Below are 22623 nucleotides of genomic sequence, written 5' to 3'. Positions count from 1 at the left end.
ACATTCTTTGCAAAATTGATTGTCTTTAAGATTTTATTATGTGGTAAGCTGCCCTAATGCAGTCAAGATATTTGACTAGCGTCCCTCTGATTTATACAGGGTATTTTAGAAACATGATTATGTGTGAAAGAGAGTATAACTTATGGCTAGCTGCATATGTCATTTTCTCTGAAAAGTAGCTCCAAAACTCCAATAGCATTTCATTTTGTATCCCAGGGTGGTTCTTCGGCTCTGTGCCCATGCTGGCCATTTAAGATTTCTCTTGTGTCTTTCAGGCATTGAGAATGCCAGCGACATTGCTTTGTACTCGGGCTTGGGCGCTGCCGTGGTGGCCGTTGCAGTCCTGGTCATTGGTGTCACCCTTTATAGACGGAGCCAGAGTGACTATGGCGTGGACGTCATCGACTCTTCTGCATTGACAGGTGGCTTCCAGACCTTCAACTTCAAAACAGTCCGTCAAGGTCAGCGGCGTAGGGCCCCCCAACACCTCGTCCTCAGGACCATAGAGACTACGCTCACACAGGACCCCCAGTGTTCTTTGGCCCTGTGTGAAGGTAGCTCTTGGCACTGGGAGCCGCTAACCTAGTTGTCTTCACACATTAGGAAGCCAGGCTCGGTCATGTAGTCTGCCCAAGTCCTTGACTACTATGAGAATGAATGGATCTCAGTTTCCCATCCATTCACAACATTTTTAATGAGGCACTTCCATCTTTGATATGTAGTAAACTTAGCACGTTATTTTATCTCAGATTAGCCAACGTTCTGTTTTAACAAGCCTGCTCTGAGGATATTTAGTGAACTAAAATGCTGATTATTCAAGTCTGAAAACCAACCACTTTACTATAACCTCCCATGCATAGGTATTATATACTATGTACTAGGTGGAGTTATTTGGGTTACTTCTATCTTATATAAGTTAAAAGGACTTTAGATAATATACGATAGGTCAGTTAGCCAGCGGGGGAGGGGAGGGATGAAGTTCCCAGCCTTAACGACTCTCACCTGCTGCCCACTGGAGACAATCTTTTGTTGGAGGGAGAAGGAAATCTGTCATGTCAAACTATGGCAGTACTCCTTTTCCAAACAGAGCCGTTTAATTCTCTTATGTGAACCAAATCCGTTTCTGATTGCAAGATGGAGATGAGCCATACGTGGTTTCTGGTTTCAGGCTTAGAGAAAAAATGAAGCTGTCTCCCTTCAGAAAGGGTGAAGTGTTCCACCTTGACCCTTACTGTCGATACTGTCACCTTTATTTCTATTTATTGCGCGTAACTAGCGCCAGTAGCCCCGGACAAGAAGTCTCACTGCATGGCCGTGATGGAGTAGCAGTCGGGTTCTGAAGTGGAACCCAAGCATGCGAGAAACGGGGAAATGTCTGGCAGAGACAAAATGCTTTCCTGCTTGCCACTCACTTCTGGGCACCAAAGTTTCAGGGCTGAGTCTGCTTGGCCTCAGAAAGGGACACATCCCCTTGACTGGTTTCATTAGAAATAAATCTAATGAAGAACGGATTTGTTTTTAATTTTCTTTTTAACCTTTATATTTTGAGGGACAGAGAGAGTGCATGATCAGGGGAGGGGGAGAGAGAGAGGGAGACACAGAATCCAAAGCAGGCTCTGAGCTGTGGGGCTCGAACTCATGAACCGCGAGGTCATGACCTGAGCCGAAGTCGGACGCTTAACCCGCTGAGGCACCCAGGTGCCCCAAGAACTTATTTTTATACTACATGAGAAACTAGAAATCTTTCCATCAAATAAGATACCAGTGTCTTAGACAATAACATTGTAAAACAGAAGAACGACAGTAGTATGTGAGACAGAGGCTATGAAGTCAGAGAGAGTGAATCCAAAATTGCTATATGACCTAGTTAATTATTCTGTCTCAGTTTTTACAGCTTTAAAATGGGGATACTAATATCCACCTCAAAGGGTTCTTGTGAGGATTAAACTACTTGGGATGACAAGGATTAAAAGCCCTTGGTTTATGGAAGGTGCTCAACGAATGTAGCGAGTATCAGTCCAGAAGCTAGTGGTTTCCTCTTACTTTGGCACAGGATGCCAGTGTGTTCCATAGAGCAGCAGGTGAGGGGGTGGTTCCCTCGCCGAAGCATTTGGAGAATGCTGACTTGGGTAAGCTCAAACACATCTCCATCTTGCGGGTCTCCTTAGAGCTTGCATGTATTGTGACTCTCGAAAAGAATATATAGCCTTTCCAAACTTCCTTTACCATTTTGTTTTTATTTTTAACCAAGAATATCCCAAAGCTAGTGATAAAAGCAAAAATCCTTTATTCAAATTCTACTCTATCCTACGTTCACTGTGATGATGCACCTCACCTTGATGCTCCGATGATTTGCACCCCGCGTTGTTGTAGAGACCTCCCTTTCTGGGCACATAGAGCTGGAACCCCAGGAAGGCGAACAGACTTTTAAACAGAAGGCCATGGGGTTGACCAGGAAGTTTCAAAAGGATTTCCAAAATGAACTGTGGGGTGATCAGGTCGTTGTCCCTGATACGCCGACTCTCTTCAACCATGGACTTTTATCATATGTACATACTTTTATAATCAGGCATTTTCTCCTTAAGTTAGACTTCAGTGTAACTCTAGGCAATATTTTTGCTGCTTGGCTTCCCATAAACTTGGAGGGTCTTTCCCATAAGCTGGGAGGGTCTTTTAAGAGTGGCCAAAAGCTAAACTTCAGAAGGTGAAGGTTTGAGAGAAAATAGCCATGAGCCTCAGGGATGCGATTTTTCAGGTCTCAGCGGAAAGGCCTGAGACCTGAATGCTTTTCAGTTGTGACACGGTTCTTACGTCCCCTGCCTTGCCTGGGAAAACCAAAACAAGAACAAGGCTGATGCCTGTAGAATTCAGTGCAGTTCTAATAAAAAGCTCAGCTCCTTGATTATGCCTGTGTCTTGACATGAGAACCTCCAGCATGGGGGAAAAAAAATGCCTCATCAAGGAGCCTTTAGATCTACAAAGTCCTCTCTGACTTTGGATTCTTCGAGCATCAGAACAAGAGGTTGGGAAAGTCAGGGTTATAGATTTCCTACTGGCATTGCTACAAATTATGAAGATGGAAAAACAATACAATATGGCCTGGAATTGCAACATTGTCAAAAATAGACTTTAAACATTTTGTCAGGCCCCCAAAGGAAAATTGTTTAATATGGTTTGGGTTTCAATTTGAGAAGTCACATTGACGGACTGATATGGGTGGGAGGTTTGGGACTGAGGGTTATTTCGTTATTCACTAATAAATGGGATTATTTCTTTTTTTTTTTTCAACGTTTATTTATTTTTGGGACAGAGAGAGAGCATGAACGGGGGAGGGGCAGAGAGAGAGGGAGACACAGAATCGGAAACAGGCTCCAGGCTCTGAGCCATCAGCCCAGAGCCTGACGCGGGGCTCGAACTCACGGACCGCGAGATCGTGACCTGGCTGAAGTCGGACGCTTAACCGACTGCGCCACCCAGGCGCCCCCTAAATGGGATTATTTCATCACAAGAAAATATCACAGCATTTCTTTTTAATATTAGGCTGAGAAAAAGATCGGTGAGCCCCAGCCGATGAAAGTCCAATTTCTCATGGTTTTGTAAAGATTTTTTTTTTCATTTGTTTCGAGACAGAAAGGAAGCCCTTCTAAGCTGCTCCCCACGTAGAATCGGAGCCTCGCTGTCCCCATGTGGTGCCTCCTTTCCCTCTCAGAGTGACATATACTCAGACATGGAGTGATATGATCCGCATGGTCCCCTGACCCTTTTGCTCTGAGGACACATCATTTCCTCTCCCGGCTCCACAAACTGCCCAGAATTCCACGTGAGACGGGCTGTCACCAACGCCTCTCTGGTTATAAACAGCACTACCTAGTCACCGTGCTGTGTCACCTTTTACCATTTAAAATGAACAGATGTCATTTTTGCTCCAAACTGGATTGCAAAACATTTCTTCCTTTTTTTTTCTTGAAGCTTCTCTCTGCCAGTTAAAATAATCACATAAACAATAATACCGTAGTCAGTTGCCTGACACAGTGCCAGAAATACTTGTTTTGAAAAGATGGCATGCCAGGAACTCTGGAGAATGAGTGATTGTGGTCAGCGGCATTCAGAGAACCCGCTGTGAGAGCCGGAGCTCCCCATTCCAAGGCTCTGGTCACCGTTGACTGGCCTGTGAGAGCTGCCGTAGACACTCAGCATGGGTCTGAAGGGTGGCTGGCAAGCTCACAGGCGGCGGTTGTGCAGTCAGTAGAGGCAGAGGCGAGGGGGCAACCGTGACGCCTTTTCGTTTCCGAGTGACAGATCGCTTTTCTTTCACCAGGTAACCCCCTGCTTCTGAATTCCTCCATGCAACCAGACCTCACGGTCAGCCGAACATACAGCGGGCCCATCTGCCTACAGGACCCGCTGGACAAAGAACTCATGACAGAGTCTTCGCTCTTTAACCCTTTGTCCGACATCAAAGTCAAAGTTCAGAGCTCATTCATGGTTTCCCTGGGAGTGTCTGAAAGAGCTGAGTACCATGGCAAGAATCATTCCGGGACTTTTCCCCACGGAAACAACCGTAGCTTTAGTACGATGCACCCCAGAACTAAAACACCCTACATCCAGAATCTGTCATCACTTCCCACAAGGACAGAACTGAGGACCACTGGTGTCTTTGGCCACTTGGGAGGACGCTTAGTCATGCCAAATACAGGTGGGTGGTAAGTGTGCGTTTGTGTCTTTCCGATCTGTTTCAGCATTTTAAATTTGCACAATTATGTCCCATAACTTCGATTTTTTTTTTTAATTTTTTTTTTCAACGTTTATTTATTTTTGGGACAGAGAGAGACAGAGCATGAACGGGGGAGGGGCAGAGAGAGAGGGAGACACAGAATCGGAAACAGGCTCCACGCTCTGAGCCATCAGCCCAGAGCCGGACGCGGGGCTCGAACTCACGGACCGCGAGATCGTGACCTGGCTGAAGTCGGACGCTTAACCCACTGCGCCACTCAGGCGCCCCAAGTTCGATTTTTTAAGATGTTTACCATCCTTGTGTCGCAGCTACAAACACTGTGATTCCAGAAGTCTACTCGATTTACACAGTAACTGACCCAATACATAGTATCAGTGTCCATAGACCTTGCTGTGATGTTACTTTATGACAAGCAATGATAAAGGTTCATTATGGAGTTGCCCTTTTGAACGCAAACTTCGGTGGCAGGGCTATACCATGCGTACAATTAGTTCTCAAGAATTTTCTTCTTCCTTTTGGTTAGAGGGGAGAGTTTCTTAATGTTTTTGACAAGGCTACTTAAGGTGTACAGGCCAGTGCATTTTAACATGACATCCTATCAATGGATTAGTTTCCATCTGAGACCTAACTGGCTGGCAGAAGAGGGTAATGTCTCCTCTGATTTCTAAGCAACAAGAGTTAGGTAGTGCAATGAATCATCGCCGTTGGCCACTGACAGGAAAGAGGATTCTGCATCTGTGTTCTAGAACCACCAGACCGCACTGAATCAGGACCATCGGGGGCCTCAACAGACTTCTCCCTGAGGTCCAGCTGACCACCCTCTCCAAATCAATCATTTTGTCCTCTAAAATGAAATCTGTACGAGGACTAGCCCGAAGCCACCATTCCAGCTAACTGGCCTGACAGTAGCTTAGTGACTGGACACCATGTTTTATGTTGATAAGTGTTGTCTTGTTCTCCTACGTCAGTTGCTTCCTTGAAAATAGCCCTCAAATGCAGCCCTACTCATGATTTTCTTTTCTAGACTTGGAATTCTCGAAATCTTCTTTGGTCAGTGGTTTAAGACATAGTAAGAATCTCCATTTAAATATGGAGAACCATTACGTCATTGTGTGATGTAATCCTCCCTGGTCATAATTGGCAGTCAGGAGCCTCAATGCAGAAGGAGTCGGTCAGCCCTACTTACCAAGCACTCTTCTTGGAGGAATCTATAAACTGGAAGCATGGGTTCTGAAGAAAGAAAATGAGGCAAACCCCTCCCTAAGGATAGGAAATAGTCATCAGAATCATAGAAAATTGCATTTTGTCTTATCTTCACTTCCTAACCTGGTAGGTGGCACTTGGGAGGCCCCAGGTAGTTATTGGTTCAATCAGTTGGCCCACACCCCTCCTCTCTCTTCCCATCATTGTGTTTGTTTACACATATGTGGAGGGTAGGCCAAGATCAACCCATTCATTGGCTTTAATGTTCATCAAAGAGAGATAAAATCATAAAACAGATTTTTCTTTTTCTTCCCCTTTGACTCGAGAAGCACTTGTGTTGAAAACTGAAAGTTCTTTTCTTTAAAACAAAAAGAGAAAATGTTGACTTGTTTTGAGAGAGAGAGAGAGAGAGAGAAAGAGCAGGAAAGGGGCAGAGAGGGAGAGGGAGAATCCCAGTTAGGCTCCACGCTGTCAGCACAGAGCCCGATGTGGGACTCAAACCCATGAACTGCAAGATCATGACCCGAACCAAAACCAAGAGTCCGATGCTTGACCAACTGAGCCCCGCAGGTACCCTGAAAACTAAAAGTTCTGATAGCACTGTCTGACTCCCAAACATTTCCTCTGTGAAGAGGCATTTTCAGAGTTTCACAAGGAAGCCCTGGACAAGATTGAAGCTGTTCACTGGGAATGAGTTTGAGGAAAAATAAGTGTGGGGAATTGAAACATATGCTCTGTTATTTGCAGAACATAAATGCAAAATATGCCCTAGGGGACTAAAGTGTAAAGAAGCAAGACATAGCAATTAAATTGTTCTAATGCCATCCATCCCGAATTATCGTATGGTGCCTGGCAATGATTTTTCAAAAAGGTTGGGATGGTCCCCTTGCTGTAGAAATCATTTATTATGCAAAATATGAAACGAGAAACTCAGACAGGTGGTTCTGTTGTCATATCAAATAAAACGCTGTTGGGGTAGCAGGCGGAGTTTGGGGGAGAGTATATTTTTGTAATCAGAGATAACTGGTGAGTGACATACTGAAAATGGGCACTCCTTGGGGCAGTTGGGTGGCCCCGTCAGGCTTCCAACTCTTGACCTCAGCTCATGTCATAATCTCACGAGTTGTGAGTTCAAGCCCTTCCTTGGGCTCTGCATTGACAGCACAGAGCCTGCTTAGGATTTTCTCTCTCCCTTTCTCTCTGTTCCTCCCCTGTTCATGCTCTTTCTCTCTCTGTAAAAAAGAAATAAACTTAAAAAAAGAAAGAAAGAAAATGGACGCAGACATAAAGATTCCCCACCATGCCTCTCCTTCTTAAGATAAAACTTACCACCAACCACAACACTGCCTCTGTGTCTGTCTTCTATCTCCATTGACAGTTTGCATGTTTAAGTAGGAGAAGCATGTTTGAAAGATAATCATACAATTTCTGATTGAAGGATAGATGACATAGTTTAAAGTGCTAAGGATCCTGTAGAGTCAGGTCGTATTTAGGAGTATCATGAATAATGTTTCAATCTGAACGCTTGAATGAGATACGATCTGTTCATCCCTTTCTCAAAAGTCCACGTACATATTTATTCTGATTTGATCTGGGAGTTGACCATCAGGCACTGATGAGCTCAAGAAAAGATTATGTCTCAGAATCTGGCTTAAAAAAAAAATAAAACTTTATTTTTTTTTTTTTGAGAGAGAGAGAGAGAGAGCATGAGCAGAAGAGGGACAGTGAGGGAGGGGCACAGAGAGAGGGAGAGAATCCCAAGCAGGTTCCATGTCATCAGTAAAGAGCCCCACACAGGGCTCAATCTCATGAACCGAGAATGAGCTGAGCCCATATCAAGAGCTGGATGCCCAACCAACTGAGCCACCCAAGTGCCTCCTGGCTTTTTTTAAAAAACAGTTCTGGATCCTAATCCTTCATATATTCAGGATTTGTGTTTCAAATGCCTACTCTGTGCCAGGCAGTATGCAATGTTATTGATGTAATAAGCCATCATTGCTTTTTTATTTTAAACACACTATAGGATTTACTTCAAAGTTTAGAAAAGGCGAATTAATCAACGTGTCAGAAAAAACAAAGTGATTATTTGGGGTGGCAGTCGAAGAATTGACTATACAGGGGGCACAAGGCAACCCTGGCCAGAGGCAGCGTTCTGTATCTTGATTATGGTGGTGATTACATGACAGTATTCATGTCAGAAACTCATCAGTTTGTACTCTCACAATGGGTACAATTTATTGCATGGCAACTGTACTTCACTAAAGGAGGAAACAGGACAAGAAAAATGAGAACACAATGAAGTTCATCTTTGCGGTCAATTGCCGAAGGTGGCATCATTGCTTGAGGATAGCCACCCTTGCCTCTGTATCTAAAGAATAAGGGCTGAATGTCTCTGTTGCCATAAGGGCCTAGATAAGCCAAAAGGGAGGCACCTGAGAACAAGCGCTGTGTCAGACTGAGGGAGAATACAGAATGTCTAGGGTGTATATTTAGACTGACAGCCACACACACTGAGTAGCCTGTGCATTACAACTTCTGCTCAGCAGAAGAGAAAGATGTCCTGGAGTCCACTTCATTTAGCAACTGCATTTGAAAAAAGGATGGGAAATAAAAGAGGAACCTGATCAGAGGCTTCTAAGTATGGCAATTACAGTTCCATGGACATCAAAGCCCAGCATATAAATGGATACTCTTGCTGAAAAGCTGTAAGCAAGATTTAAACGTGCCTCATTCTTAGTGCTGGCAAAAGATACTGATGATAACTAGCATGTTACTGAATAATGCTCATAAATGTTCATCACAAATAACTTGTTTTGCAACGAGTCCTTGCATTCCTTGATTCTGCCTCGGCGAACAGGCACACAGAAGGCTATCAGGAAAGACTGCCATCTCTGGGTGTAAATTACCATCGGCAACCTGAAAGCTTTCTGTGCAATTACATTAGCTCTAATGAAGGGCGGGAAAGTGAGAACTGCATTATTCAAAGAATAGGAGGATGCCCTGAGATTTTATTTTGTGATCTTACTGTGCCCCTATTTCATTTCTTTTTATAAACAAGAAGCTACGTTAAAGAGATTCTCTGCCCTCTTGGGACTCCCCTCTCTCGGCCAGTGTGAAATAGTGACTTCGCAGGAGGCAAGTGGAGAGAAGGGGCCCTTTCAAGCGCAGTGTGATGTGCCTGCCTGGGCCTGGGTGATGGGATTTTACTGAAGTTAGGCTACTGAGTCTTTTCCGATTTGACACCAATGTGAATATGGTTACGTCGCCTTTTACTGTCATCTATTTTAGCTTCTGTTTGCAAACATAGGATCAAATATTGGCTATACAACAACCTACAGGGTCCCTAAGTTTTTCCATGCTTTTTTTCCTTTTTCCTGCCGTTTTCTTGACAAAAGGCAGTACTCCGTTGATCGCCTCTTTAAACTTACTTTAAGGTGCATAATTCTAAGACAGTTTCATACCAGGCCTTCGCAAAGCATTAGATGGCTCGCCCATCATCTCAGACACCTTTTTAGGAAGTGACTGGATAGAGACAAGACACAGCAATACCTTTGTAAATTTAGCAACAGATTAACTGATACACTGATCAACTCTTACATTCTCAGATACTTTTGCTCATGCCTGGTCTCTGGACACCCAGTCTTTTAAGAGAATTTTTAAAAACACTTGGAAGGCCCTAACGAAAAAACTAACTTGACTACACAGACGAATAACATGGTCCTCTTTTATGTCACTGTTGGGAAACCACAATTTCTCCATTTAAACTTCCCAAGGACGATCAGGATTTCATAAATTGTTGTGATATTTGTGTGCTGTGTGTCTGTATGAGCACCTCACAGTGCTCAGCTGAGTGCTTCAGGATAATCAGAAACTCTACAGATAACCTCTTGACTTTTTCTGTTTTAGGGGTGAGTTTGCTCATACCACATGGCGCCATCCCAGAAGAGAATTCTTGGGAGATTTATATGTCCATCAACCAAGGTGAACCCAGGTGAGAGACAGAAAAGGTCAGCATATTCATGACATCTTAAATGTGGGCCGGCGGGGTTGCTGAAAATCTGAAGTTTGTTAAGATAATCTGACAGGGAGAGCTATAGCTGAGATTTGCATTACTTGACCATATGGAGGGAAAAACCAGTTGCACAACTATTGGCCAAAATGAAAACACCCATAGCCAGTCCCACAATTTTGGGTAGCTAATCTAGCTCACCGACATCTAGACCACAGGCGCCAAATATAAAACAGTGAATTGGTGGGCAGGTCATTAGCAGGGCGTCTCCATAAACACTGACCACCTCGCATACTCCTCCTCTCAAAACAAAAAACATTCCAGGAGGTGCTCTTCGGTGGCAGACCTTGTGCACATTCTGAAAATGACGGACCTGTCACCTCTTCAGGTCAGCAGAAGCCCTGCTCCAGGCTGAAAGAGGACGTCTCAGCTAATTTCCCTCCATGTAAAAATACCGTCTGCATTGCAATAGCTTTCAGATCTGACAGATTTCAGCAGCATTAAATGCAATTACATGAACAAATACAAATCTTGTCGCAGTCTTTTAATGAAAGTAGTGGGTTGTTTTCTTGGCGCAAGTATAATATTTGTGGAAATGTTGCTTGCCTCCACACAAGATAAACCTCACTCCTCTTTAGAAAGCAATTTCTCTCCTAAACTGGATATATATACCTCTGGCATTTTCAGTCTTAACATCTTGATTATTTTAGACTAGATTTTTGTTGTTGTTGTTGTGAGCAAAGAACACATGAAGGAAAAACACTGGAAGGAAAAACAGCCAGAGAAGCAGATGGTTTGAACAGATTCCGATAGCTGTCTCCATAAAAGGATTTGTTGGTGCCCAGTGGTTTTAACTTTCTGCTCGAGAGAGCTTGGGCGGAATGGAAGAAAAGGGTTCTGCTAGCTGGCTATTGGCAAGGCTCTCAAGAGGGTTCACGAATAGGCCTTGCTATTTCCTCAGTTCTGTGGAACTAGATCCCTTACCTCCACACCTGAAGGCATGCTGTGGTCTAAACATCTCCACGTGCAAACAGGGGCAACCGAGGCGCAGAAGGGAGTGGGAGAGTGTATTTAGAATCTCAGTTAAGCAAACCTAGAAATGGGAGTTTCCTGGATAAGAATCATCTCTTTTGTATCCCTTTGGTTGGTTTATAGAAGAAATCATACTTGCTTAAAAGTTTAGGTCAGGGTCCCTTATACATATATCAAGGATGAGGCAGGATCCAGTCAGCCTGCCTGAAACACGGCCTTATGCAAACCTTCACCTCCTGCTCCCTTCTCCTTACAGTCCATGCACTGAGTCTGCGTTCATATCTGTCCTCTCAAACCCAGTGTACTTCTACCTCATGACATGAGAAGCAACCTAGGGCTAGTGCACATTTTCAAAGGCACCCAATGTACAATTCACCTCAATCCCCGTCTCTTACTAGAAGCTGCCGCTTAGGAGGTCAGAGCTAGAATGTGCCAACAGGCATTAAACAGACAAGGACTTATGTGGGAAATACCACTTGAGGCATCTTGCAATTGAAAAATAGGAAGGGGAAATACATTAAAAACATGCCAGACCCCACAGACCTCAAAAGACAGGTTTGGCCTGAGGTGGTCATTCCCTGGACCACACCACTAGCTTTGGGAAGGTAACCAGTTTGGTTTCTCCATCTGGAACTAAGGTGTGTGTTTATTACTGCTGTCCAGGAAGATAGAAGCAGGAACAGCTAGTTCATCCAAGACTTCCGATCTAGGAGGTGTGCCTTTTCCTAGTAAACTGAGGATAAAATGCAATTGTAAGCGGCACATGTTCCTTTTCATGTTGCTAAAACCTTCCCAGATGTTCCTGCCTCTTAAGAAAATGGCCAGTCTCCAGGCTACTGCTCATTTGTCCTCACTCCCTTTTGAGAAGCTCCAAACAACGTACAAAAAACAAAACAAGACAAACAACTCCACTAAATTCCTTTCTACAACTTTTCTTAAACTTGGTGAATTTTTTCCATCCCTGCCAGGACGCTGCTTGGCTCTAAGTTCTTCAGCTTTTAATCCTGTGATTCATCAGAAGGCCACTTACATAGCTATCTAGTGTCATCTTTCCTTTGTAGTGTCACTTAAAAACTCATTTTCTTTTTATTTAAAAAAAAATTTTTTTTCAACGTTTATTTATTTTTGGGACAGAGAGAGACAGAGCATGAACGGGGGAGGGGCAGAGAGAGAGAGGGAGACACAGAATCGGAAACAGGCTCCAGGCTCTGAGCCATCAGCCCGGAGCCTGACGCGGGGCTCGAACTCACGGACCGCGAGATCGTGACCTGGCTGAAGTCGGACGCTTAACCGACTGTGCCACCCAGGCGCCCCAAAAACTCATTTTCATCTTACGCTGCCTTTCTGTCATCTGAACCTGTGCTCAGAGTGGCTTGGTTTTCTCAAAATCCACAGACCTGGAACAGCACTGCTCTGTCTCCTTAACTTCTGACTTTCCATCACTTGCACACACAGAATTGCAGTCAAATCTTCCAAACTTTGTGCCATAATTAAAGTCTATTCCATTTTCCTATTGAGGAGATATATCTGTTGCTTTTTTCTGAGTTACATCCCTGGCATAACAGGTTGATGATTTAGCGGAACTGTCACTGATCCCATTGATCCAAATTCAGTACCAGATTCCCAGAGACGGGGCTGTGTGGAATGAATCACAGGCTTAAAATAACTCCCTGTATTCAAATAGGCTCCGATGCTTATCTTTTGAAATTTGGGTAGGTTTTAAGTAAGGTGGTTCACTGTATGAACTGAATGTACCCAGTCTCTCTTGGGAGGTCCTACTTCTATTGCTGGGAAGCCTCCAAGATCACTTTGTACTTTCCGCTAAATGGAATGATGTCACTCTTCCTCAATGTCCCTGCTCTGTCTATACTTTCAGACTTGAACAATCATTCTACTGAATCGTTTCCAACCTCCAGCAGCAATCTGGACCTTTGGTTGCTCATAATGCTTAGGAAATTAACTCTGTTGACTTTTTCTACATATCTACGTATTAAATGGTGTGCTGGCCAAAGACTTTGCATTCCTGGAAAAGTAATAATTACCTCTGTTTCATTGTAACTTGCAAAGTGCTCTTCCATGCGTTGACTCCTTTGGTTTTTAATGTTCAAAAGAAGAGGATTTTGTACCAATTTTAGAGATGAGGGGAAAAATAAAATCTAAAAAAATGAAGGTTCCAAGAAGCAGAGCAGATTTCCAAGGGCGTGTTACCTTACCGGCTGAGCTGGGATTTGACTTCCAGATATCGGACCACAATTCCAGTGCTCACAAACTAAAGGATGCCGTCTTTTCCTGATGTGTGAGACTTTACGGAAACCACTTTCTGACTTTGCACTCCACTTCTTGGCCTCTGTAAAGAGGCATCCTCGGGAATTGGTCTGTATGAGGGTGGAAAATTAGGAGAGGCAGAAAGGCAGGATCAAGTTGAACTTTCCTGAGAAGTACATCGGGTAAATTGCTTTGTTGCATTATAGAATTGAGAGAACAAAGACTGGAAACAGGTTCCACTAAATTGCTGAATCTGTTTCCTGAGCTCAGTGGCTAGGCGTGTGAGCTCAGGCATCAGAAGCCCTGGGTTCAGATCTGTTTCACTATTATCCACATGACCTTAGGTTAGTTCATAAGATTCTTTGTAAGTCAGATGTGTCCTCGTCTGAAAAACAGTTGGTCTCTGCCTTATAGGGATGTTGTGGGATTGCACGATACACAGAGATACAAAAATCTAAAAGATGACAAAATACGTATTCTTTTCCTAATTGCTACACGTAATATTTGACAAAGCATTCTACCTACAGTATGTGCTCTAATCGTCACCCCAGTCCTTTATGGCAAACAATTATAGAAGTATCCGAACTTTAATAGATTTGAAAATGGACACCAAGAAAAGTCAGTAAGCTTGACTTAGGGTGTAGATTGTCTGGCTTATCATGTGTTTTGATATGACATCACAATCCCTACCTTAAGGCACAATTAGGTATATTATCCATGCATCTAGTAAGGCATGTTTGGAGAGAGATGAGGCTTATGCCTAATAATGGGAATACACCATGAAACGGACAGGGAGGGGCCCAAATTTGGGAAGACAGTGATGACTTTGCAACTCAGTGTGGGATCTCATAGAAAACAATGGGGAAAAAAAAAAGAAAATGGCCCTTAATCTAGTCTAAGGATTTACAAATGGGGTGTGAAGGGAGTGGATTCCAGGAGATGTCACTTCACCTGATTCTAAAACATCAGTAGAAATTAGCCAGGCAAGGAAAGGTGTAAGGGCAGTACCTCAATGATTTCCAGGCCCAGGATACATTTTCCATTATCATTATAGTATAAGAGGGGTAGGGGAGAAGTCTCTAAGAGTGACTAAATCAGATATTTTCCCCTGCTTTGAAGTCATTATCTTAAGCAGCTTCCTTCCAGCTGTACCCCAGACCTGGAAGAGATAGTACAAAGAGTTAGGTTTCACACACTGCCCTGTTCACAGATTAGAGGATGCTTAGTGACGTCACAGGAACAGGAATTAGACTAGCCTCGCAGAAAGGCAATGGCATGAAGTTGGGGCTGCCGGAACTATTTTCTGGTAGAACCCCTTGGGCTCCTCCTCCAGGATCAAGGGTATTTAAGCAGCTGGCTCAATGCTAGACTTAACCTCCTTTACTGTTGACCCCCTTCGGAGGGCAGGAAACCAGCACTGATCATTCTCAGAAAGCATGTCTCTTTTCCCAAGCTTCAATTTGAAAGAAATTTGGGGTTGTCGTTGTTGTTACATTTCTACAGGAGCTTTCTGGGGGACATTTTTTTCATCCTCTCTGATCAGGTTTTGATAATTTTTTATGAACTCTAGGTGTTCTAGGGGTACTTGGGAGGCTCGTTCGGTTGAGCATCTGACTCTTGATTTTGGTGCAGGTCATGATCTCATGGTTCGAGGTATTGAGCCGCACATAGGGCTCTGTGCTGACAGCACGGAGCCTGCTTGGGATTCTCTCCCTCTCTCTCTCTGCCCCTTTCCCACTCATGAGCACCCTCACTCTGTCTCAAAATTAATAAACTTTAAAAAAATGAAGGTGTTTCAGCAAGGGAATCAAAATGTCATTTCAGAGACCCCCCCCCCATATATTGCAATAAGAAAATGATGTGGATGTGGCACAGCCTTCCCTCTGCCCCTCCCCCAGCGCCTGCACCCCTCCCCACCCCTTAGTCGGAGAGTAGAGAACTGGACCAGAAAATTATTATATGGAGCTTTCTTCCAAGAAGCAATAAAATGAAACCAAAGGCAAACACTCATCTCTTTTTCCAATTACACTGTCATGTGAATATCCCTGACCAAATGCTTAAACTGGAATTGGAAATATAAGTAATCTTACCCAAGAATTTACAAAAGGACACATATTTTGGCATGTGAGCTCACCCCAGATAGAGTATTTCAACGATTTTTTTCTTCTGTTTTTTGTTTGTTTGCTTTGTTTGAATGGTATGGTGCCGTGGGTGCTTTTTGGGGTGAAGATCAGAAAGTGGACATGGTGGTGTAATGACACGTTACCTGTTTTTAGGGTGCCTCGACGGTTCAGTGGTTTTAGTAGCAAAAGCGTGAGGTAAGACCAAATGCGAGACTAGGAGGACACAAAAAGTCACCCTGGGAAATGAAGAGAATTTCTTTCCCCTAGGAATGGCTCACAATTAAACACGGCCGTGGAGGCCACTCCCGAGGAACGACTTCCTGTAGCTTTGTCTCCCTGATAGCAAGGACAGCGCGCGCGCGCGCGCGCGCACACACACACGCCCTCGCACATCGTGCCTGACAGGAGATATAAGCACTCAGAAACACCTGTAGGCTGTTTGACCTCATTTCTAGAAGAGTAAAAAGAAAACCTGGATATGTATGGCCATACTTGCAATATTGAAATTTTAAAGAAATGAGTCTGTAGTAGGTCAGTGTTTGTGTTAAAGCAGGCATTTGAGGCCATTCTAAAACCTCTCACCCCAGTAAAAGGGGAAGCCCCATTCACCTTTCCTGGGGCTCCCCGGTGCTCTGATTTCTCACAAGGTAAGGAACACCAGGCTCCTGCAATTAGTGCAGCGGTCCCCGGAGCAAGAGCTTTGGCTCTACCCTGACTGACACCAGGTAACTGGTCAGGCCCCTGCCCCTGGGGAGAAAACCCGGCTCAAAGCTTCTGGGTGGATTTGCACCTCTATTCGCCTTCTCCAGCTTGGGGGACTTCCTCACTGGGTTCTGTGGCAAGCCGTCCGCAGCTCAAGCAAAAAAACACGGCACCTTCTCACTGCAAAAAAGGTGGGGACTTCTGGAAGTTTTCACAGTGATTATTAGAGCTTAGTGTAGTCGATGACTATTAAGCCCCCAGTGTCTCCAGTACAGCGGAGCAGGATAAAATACAATCCCTTCTCTAAGGAGTTTATTTCTGCTGGAGGTGGATGGTTGTGGAGGACAGAGGTTGTATATATGTAGCAGAATGATGTTTGGGAGTACAGTGGACTTTTTCTGGATTTCTAAAATTGGCAAGAGTCAGAGCTGATTTATAAAAAGAGAGAGAGAAGTGCCCCCAACATTCTAATTTCAGAGCTTTTCCAGCTATAATGCCAAGAGCTAATTTTCCCACCTCCTTGTGGAACCTTCCAAGAAGCAGCATTTCATGAGCATGGATACCACCGCTCCCCTACCCACTCACACACCATGTCCTCTCTCTTCCTATTGATAGAAGAATGGGAATGTCACATTTTGTAGGACTACAGGTATCAAATAATAAGAAAATAGGAAGTCACATTTTGCAGGAGTACAGGTATCAGAAATGGCTGGGTCCGCTCCCACCAAAGTCAAAGAGAGTAGCCCCAAGAGAATCACTCCTAACATTTGGATCATCTGCAGGATCACTGGGCACACTAACACTTGATTTCCTCATCGTTTGTAAGTTTTCTGACTTGTTCCATGCTGCTAACGCCAAGGAGAAAGGGGCGTCATTCCCAGGTTGCATATTCCCAAGGGATGGAGAGGATTAACCCTAGCCAGGGAGGGTACGTGGATTGAAAACAGGTTTGCTAGGGGCCACTTCAGTGAGGCAAAGAAGTCAGAGAGCAGGGTCAAGATGCTGCCAGATGGGGGGCAGGTGGCAGAAGTAACTGGAACCCACAAGGAACTGCAGATCCGTAACAGTAACTGTTTGCAATCCCATCACCCACACCCTCTGTCGGGGAGGTCTTTTGGAGTATAGTCACCACCCCTACCTGTACCGAAGCCATTAAGGATCATCTGAAGTCATCCAAGAAAATACCACCACCTTGCCACACAGAGTTATGTAAGGAGACGGTGTGTGTTTTCCCCTCCCTCCTTTCTACCATAATGCATTATGGATAAGCTCATGGAGGAGGGAACACAGGAGGGAGCAGACAGCCTGCTCCTAGTTCCAGACCAAGTTCTAGAGCCCTGTGTATGTGCGTGTGCATGAGTGTGTGGACACGTGTGTCTGTGCGCATGGGTACTGGAGGGTGCGGGTGGAATTTTGATTCCGATATAAGATTAACTTTTTAAAATGGTTTTCGGGTTTCATCGGTTTAGTAAATAAAACATTTAATAGTTACAGAATCAAAATGAGAGGTCTTCAAGGGACCCTGCTACCACGAGCGGTTCCACTAAGCATACTTGTTAGCAATTATAGCTGACCCCTTGACATGGGTTTGAACTGTGCGGGTCCACTTACATGCTGATTCTTTTTCTATAAGTACAGTACTGTAAATGTATCTTCTCTTATGATTTTCTTAACATATTATTTCTCCAGCTTACTTTATTGGAAGAGTACAGTATATAATACATGTAACATACAAAATACAGATGAATCAGCTGTCTATGTTATTGGTAAGGCTTCCAGTCAATAGTTTGGCTATTAAGTTTTGGGGGAGTCAGACTTCTACAGAGGTTTTCAACTGTGTGAGGGTCAGCACCCCCCAACCTCTGCATTGCCCAAGCGTCAACTTGTACTAGGAAAACTAGGGCCCCCTAATATCATAATAGATGAAGCTCCCAAAGCAAATCCACGTAATCAAGTCACTGGTGATACTGCAGTGTGATACCTGGGGTAACAAAGATAAACAAATGGTAACCAGGAGTAAAGGGATAGACTCTGTTTAAAGGCTCAGGGAAGGTTTCCAAGAGGAAGTAACAATTGACCTAAAAACCGAAAGTGAGTAAAAGACATTCCAGTCAAAGGGAATAGAATAGTGCCTTTGCACAGCATCGTTTATTTTGGAACTAAGCAAATCTCAACAAAATTTGAAAGGAAGAGTAATAAAGACTAGACCACGTAGAGGGTTACTTGCTGCTGAGGGGAAACTGACATTTACCTGGCACATAGGTATTGAGGGGGTTTAAACTTCAGGAGACCTGCTCATATTTACATTTCCCATATATTATCTTCAGCTTTATTTCCACCACCACTCCCCAAGTTCAAGTCTTCCTTCTATCAGTACCCTCCTTGCAAGCACAGTGAAAATATGCCTCGTTTTGCCTGCACAGTTATTAATAACGCCCTTCTTCATCCTCAAAAGTATCTGAGTTTGGACAATAAATCGTAGTCACTCTACTTTTGAGTGTCCTTGTCTTTGTTGTGCACAAGAGATTGTGGAGGGGGGTGGTGGTGTTAATGTGAAAGAGATAAAGGTGTTGAAGATAATTCTCAGAATTCTGCCTCGGGAACTGATGATTAACTAGTCGAGAGAGATTTGCCAGCTGAAGGTCACCTGAGAGTTTGCGATAATAGTTGCACCAGGAGCCACTTTGGATTTCTTTCCAGGGAGTAAACACAGCCCTTTGACGTACAGGAAGGGGGGTAGAAAGGAAACTAAAGAATAAATCAATGAAAGGCAAAAATACTATTTATAACCAAGAAAAGAGACAATTGCTGAACAGAAAAGTCCCATGTGGAGCTTTGGGCCAGACCATGTGGCAGCAAAATGTGACAATAGTGGGCCTAGACTATGCCTGCCTGCTGCGTGCAGAGCACAGTCTTCTGCTTGCCTTTGTTTTCTTTGCCCCCCTGGCTGGGTAAGAATCCGCCAATCCTGGAGTCCACTGAGGTGAACTGATAACATGCATAACTTGTCAGGAAACTTGTGCAGACTCACTCATTGGCATCACCTGAGAGATAAAGACTGTTTCAAAAGGTGATGATGGAGGAGAGTGAGAACACAGGGGTTCCCAAGGCCGAAGTTCCCACCCCGCCATGCCATCTACAGCCTGCATGGCTGTGAGCAAGTCATTTTCTTTCTCTGGGCCTCAATTTATCATCCAGAGGTCTTGCATATTATTAGCAGCATTCCAGGATTTTGGTGAGGACAATAAAGTGACATCATGTATGAGAAGTCCCATGTGAAATATAAAGTGCCATACAGATGCTACAATTTGATATTTTCTTTCATATAGCCTTATTTTTTTTAATGTTTATTTATTTATTTTGAGAGAGGGAGAGAGCGAATTCCCAGCAGGCTCCACAATGCCGGTGCAGAGTCTGACATGGGGCTCGATCCCCTCAAATGCAAGATCATGACCTGAGCTGAAATCAAGAGTCAGACACCTAACTGAGCCACCCAGGCACCCCTAACATTATTATTTTTTTTTAATTACATAGATACCAAGTTCTCTAGAGTTCATGGCATAGAAGATGCTGGGCTCTTCTCTTTTGACTGCTACCACATTTCTAGACTCAGAAGAAAGATTAATTCGGTGAGACAAACATATTAACTGCTCACTTTAAAACCAGAGCCTTATGAAGATACAAAGGACTCTCTGCATCAATTCCTTTGAGTCTACCTCTCTCATTGTGACCTATGACTTCTACCTCAGAGGCATATGATATGGGTCCAACATTGGAATCCAAGGGGCTGGTGTTCATATTAGGAGATCAGTGACCAGTCAAGCTGGACAGGTGGCTGATGCCACATTGAATGAGCTTTTTCAGGCTTTTCTTGCTAAATAGTGATGGATAGAAGCAAACAAATTGTTTCTGTCACCATTTGTGTTCAATGCCCAGGCATAGACTGGAATCCTGCCTGTTGCTTCAAGTGAGTTTTAGAAATTTTTATTAGAAGAGTCAGAATGGCAAACATCTATCCCTTGAAGGGGATTTGGCAATAATGAACCCTCTATCAGGCAGAGGGAGCTGCTGAGGAGGGAAGGCTTTTTAAGTAACAAGAAAAGGTACTCTTGACCACCAGTGCAAGGGGGAGCAAATTGCAGCCATTTGGGAAACACATTAATTCTTTCAGGTTACCAGTGCCATGCAGTGTGATCAAAGGGTCAATTAATCAAATGGTGTCTTGAAGGGTTAATGCACCTTTAGCCAAAGACTGTGCTCTTGACTGCACTGAAATCACAGTGGCTTCCTCACAGAGTCATTTAGGTTAGAATATCATGCCATTGCCCCCAAAACGAGAGGATGGGAAGAGAAGAATTGAGACAGAGGGAAAAGGGAGGAGAATTCTCACATTGTCATTTTATGATCTTTTTTTTGTTTTTTGGAGAGAATTTCCCCCTACGATGCTCATTACCGTTCCTTCCACGTCACGCCCCCTTGGTCCACAAACAAATACGCATAAATAAAAATTGCCATCACTTTAATCAAAGTATATTTGAAGCCCCTGTGAGCTCACAATGTGAAGTGATTAGAACGGTCTAGAGGAGTCTTTAATTAAAGATGCCATTGACAAGATAACAATGGTTTGTGAATGTTGTTAATAGATCTGAATGGAAGGTGGACCCTAATTCAATAAGAGGAAAGTCATCGGTTCATGAGTTTGATTGCACATTGTAAAGGAACACCACATACTGTAATTATTTTTATTTGTATGTGTCATCATCTCTTTTATTGCCCATGCTGGAAGTAGAAATAACCTGTCCTATTAAGATATTTAATATATATCATCCTTTCCACTTCACTTAGTTATAGCCTCATAAAAATGCTGGGAGAACACACCAGCCCACACTGAGGCTGCCCTCTGTGCTTTCTAAGACAATCCACACACCCTTTAAAAAATCTGAATGATGAACCTCCTAAGCCCCTCAGTTCTAATCTCTGAGACAAACCAGTAGTAACTTCCTAGGACTCCATAAAGCTGTAGGCAGACATGGAGTCTCATTCCGGAAATAAGGATGGGCATGCTGGTGGCTGACACAGTGGAGATAACCCAAAGGTCAACTGATACCTTGGTCCAGTGGTGTGGTGTCTTGGAGACCACAGGGGACCAGGAAGCAGAAGCAGAGAGATCCCTAGGTTCTGACTTTAAAGTGAACAAGCCACGAAAAGCCAGGTGGTAGACCGAAGAATGCTCCCCTCACCCACCCAAAGATGTCCACGTTCTAATCCCTGGAGCCTGTGAATGTTATCCTACATGGTAAAAGGGACTTTATGGGTGTGATTAAGGTTAAGGACCTTGAAAAGGAGAAATTACCGTGCAGGTGGGCTCATGGAAGGGTCCTTACAAGAGGAAGGCGGGAGGGGCGCCCGGGTGGCTCAGTCAGTTGAGCTTCCGACTTCAGCCCAGGTCATGGTCTTACGGTCTGTGAGTTCGAGCCCCTCATTGGGCTCTGTGCTGACAGCTCAGAACCTGGAGCCTGCTTCGGATTCTGTGTCCCCCCTCTCTCTGCCCCTCCCCTGCTCATGCTCTGTCTCAAAAATAAATAAAAACATTAAAAAAAAATTAAGAGGAAAGCAGGAGTATCAGAGAAAGGTAAGAAACACGTAGTGGCAGGTGGAGCAGGGGTCTCCAGCTAAAAAATGTGAGTGGCCTCTAGAAGCTGGAAGAGGCAAGGAAATGGATTCCTCTCTAGAACCTCAAAAAGGAACACAACCTCTCTGACACCTTCACTTGAGCTCAGTGAGCTTCCAACCTGCAGAACTGTATGATAAAACATCTGTGTTGTTTTAAGCAAGTCTGTGGTACAGCAACAATGGAAACTACCACAAGCTTCTGTTGCAACCAGTGTACCTCAGTGCCCTGCTTTCCTAAGGCTCAGTCCCTACAAATATCCCCTCCTAACTCTCATGCCAATGTTTTACCTTAGAAATGCCAGGTTTGGGGGAATGTGTCCCGAGGAACATCTGTTCCTTCGACTGCCTGCCTCTGCACATAACCCTCAACCACCACCACTGACAGGAAGGGAGATTCTAGTCCCCCGCTGTATCTCAAGTGAGGTATGACTTTGGCCATGTCACTCCACCCCATGTTATGCCCTGTGTTTCCTCATCTGCACAATGATGGTATGGGGGCTGACAACTTGTAGGTCCTTTCCCAGCCTCAAATAAAATGATCCTAGAAATAGGACTCAGGGTTTGGTCCAGAGGAGTCTGGTTCCCCCATTCAAAATGTAAATGAACTGGGGGCACCCGGGTGGCTCAGTTGGTTAAGCGTCTGACTTTGCCTCCGGTCATGATCTCGTGGTTTGTGAGTTCGAGCCCCGCGTCGGGCTCTGTGCTGACAGCTCAGAGCCTGGAGCCTGCTTTGGATTCTGTGCCTCCTTCTCTCTCTGCCCCTCCCCAACTCGTGCTCGGTCTCTCTCAATAAACATTAAAAATGTTTTTTTAGTAATAAGTGTAAATGAACAGAAAAGTAGGTATAAAACTATCCTAGCCGTGTGCTGCATAGACCCACA

At 44.2% G+C, this 22623-nt stretch overlaps 1 protein-coding gene across 13 annotated transcripts in view; it reads left to right on the top strand.

Moving 5' to 3' along the window:
* UNC5D (unc-5 netrin receptor D) overlaps positions 1–22623 on the top strand; it is a 577007-nt gene that overhangs the window by 489095 nt on the left and 65289 nt on the right. For 10 of the 13 annotated variants that reach the window (XM_040461499.1, XM_040461563.1, XM_040461433.1 and 7 more), the window contains 3 exons: positions 276–461; positions 4319–4696; positions 9845–9929. In XM_040461499.1, coding sequence (XP_040317433.1) covers positions 276–461; positions 4319–4696; positions 9845–9929 — 649 coding nt within the window. The remainder of the gene's footprint in view (positions 1–275; positions 462–4318; positions 4697–9844; positions 9930–22623) is intronic. The other 3 variants (XM_040461883.1, XM_040461359.1, XM_040461207.1) reach the window with 1 other exon arrangement.

Source organism: Herpailurus yagouaroundi, unplaced genomic scaffold (genome assembly GCF_014898765.1).
Source record: "Herpailurus yagouaroundi ecotype Mexico unplaced genomic scaffold, PumYag 28, whole genome shotgun sequence".
Classification (NCBI taxonomy): Eukaryota; Metazoa; Chordata; class Mammalia; order Carnivora; family Felidae; genus Herpailurus; species Herpailurus yagouaroundi.
Note: the sequence above shows the minus strand (reverse complement) of the source record. Positions and strands in the feature narration are given on the sequence as shown.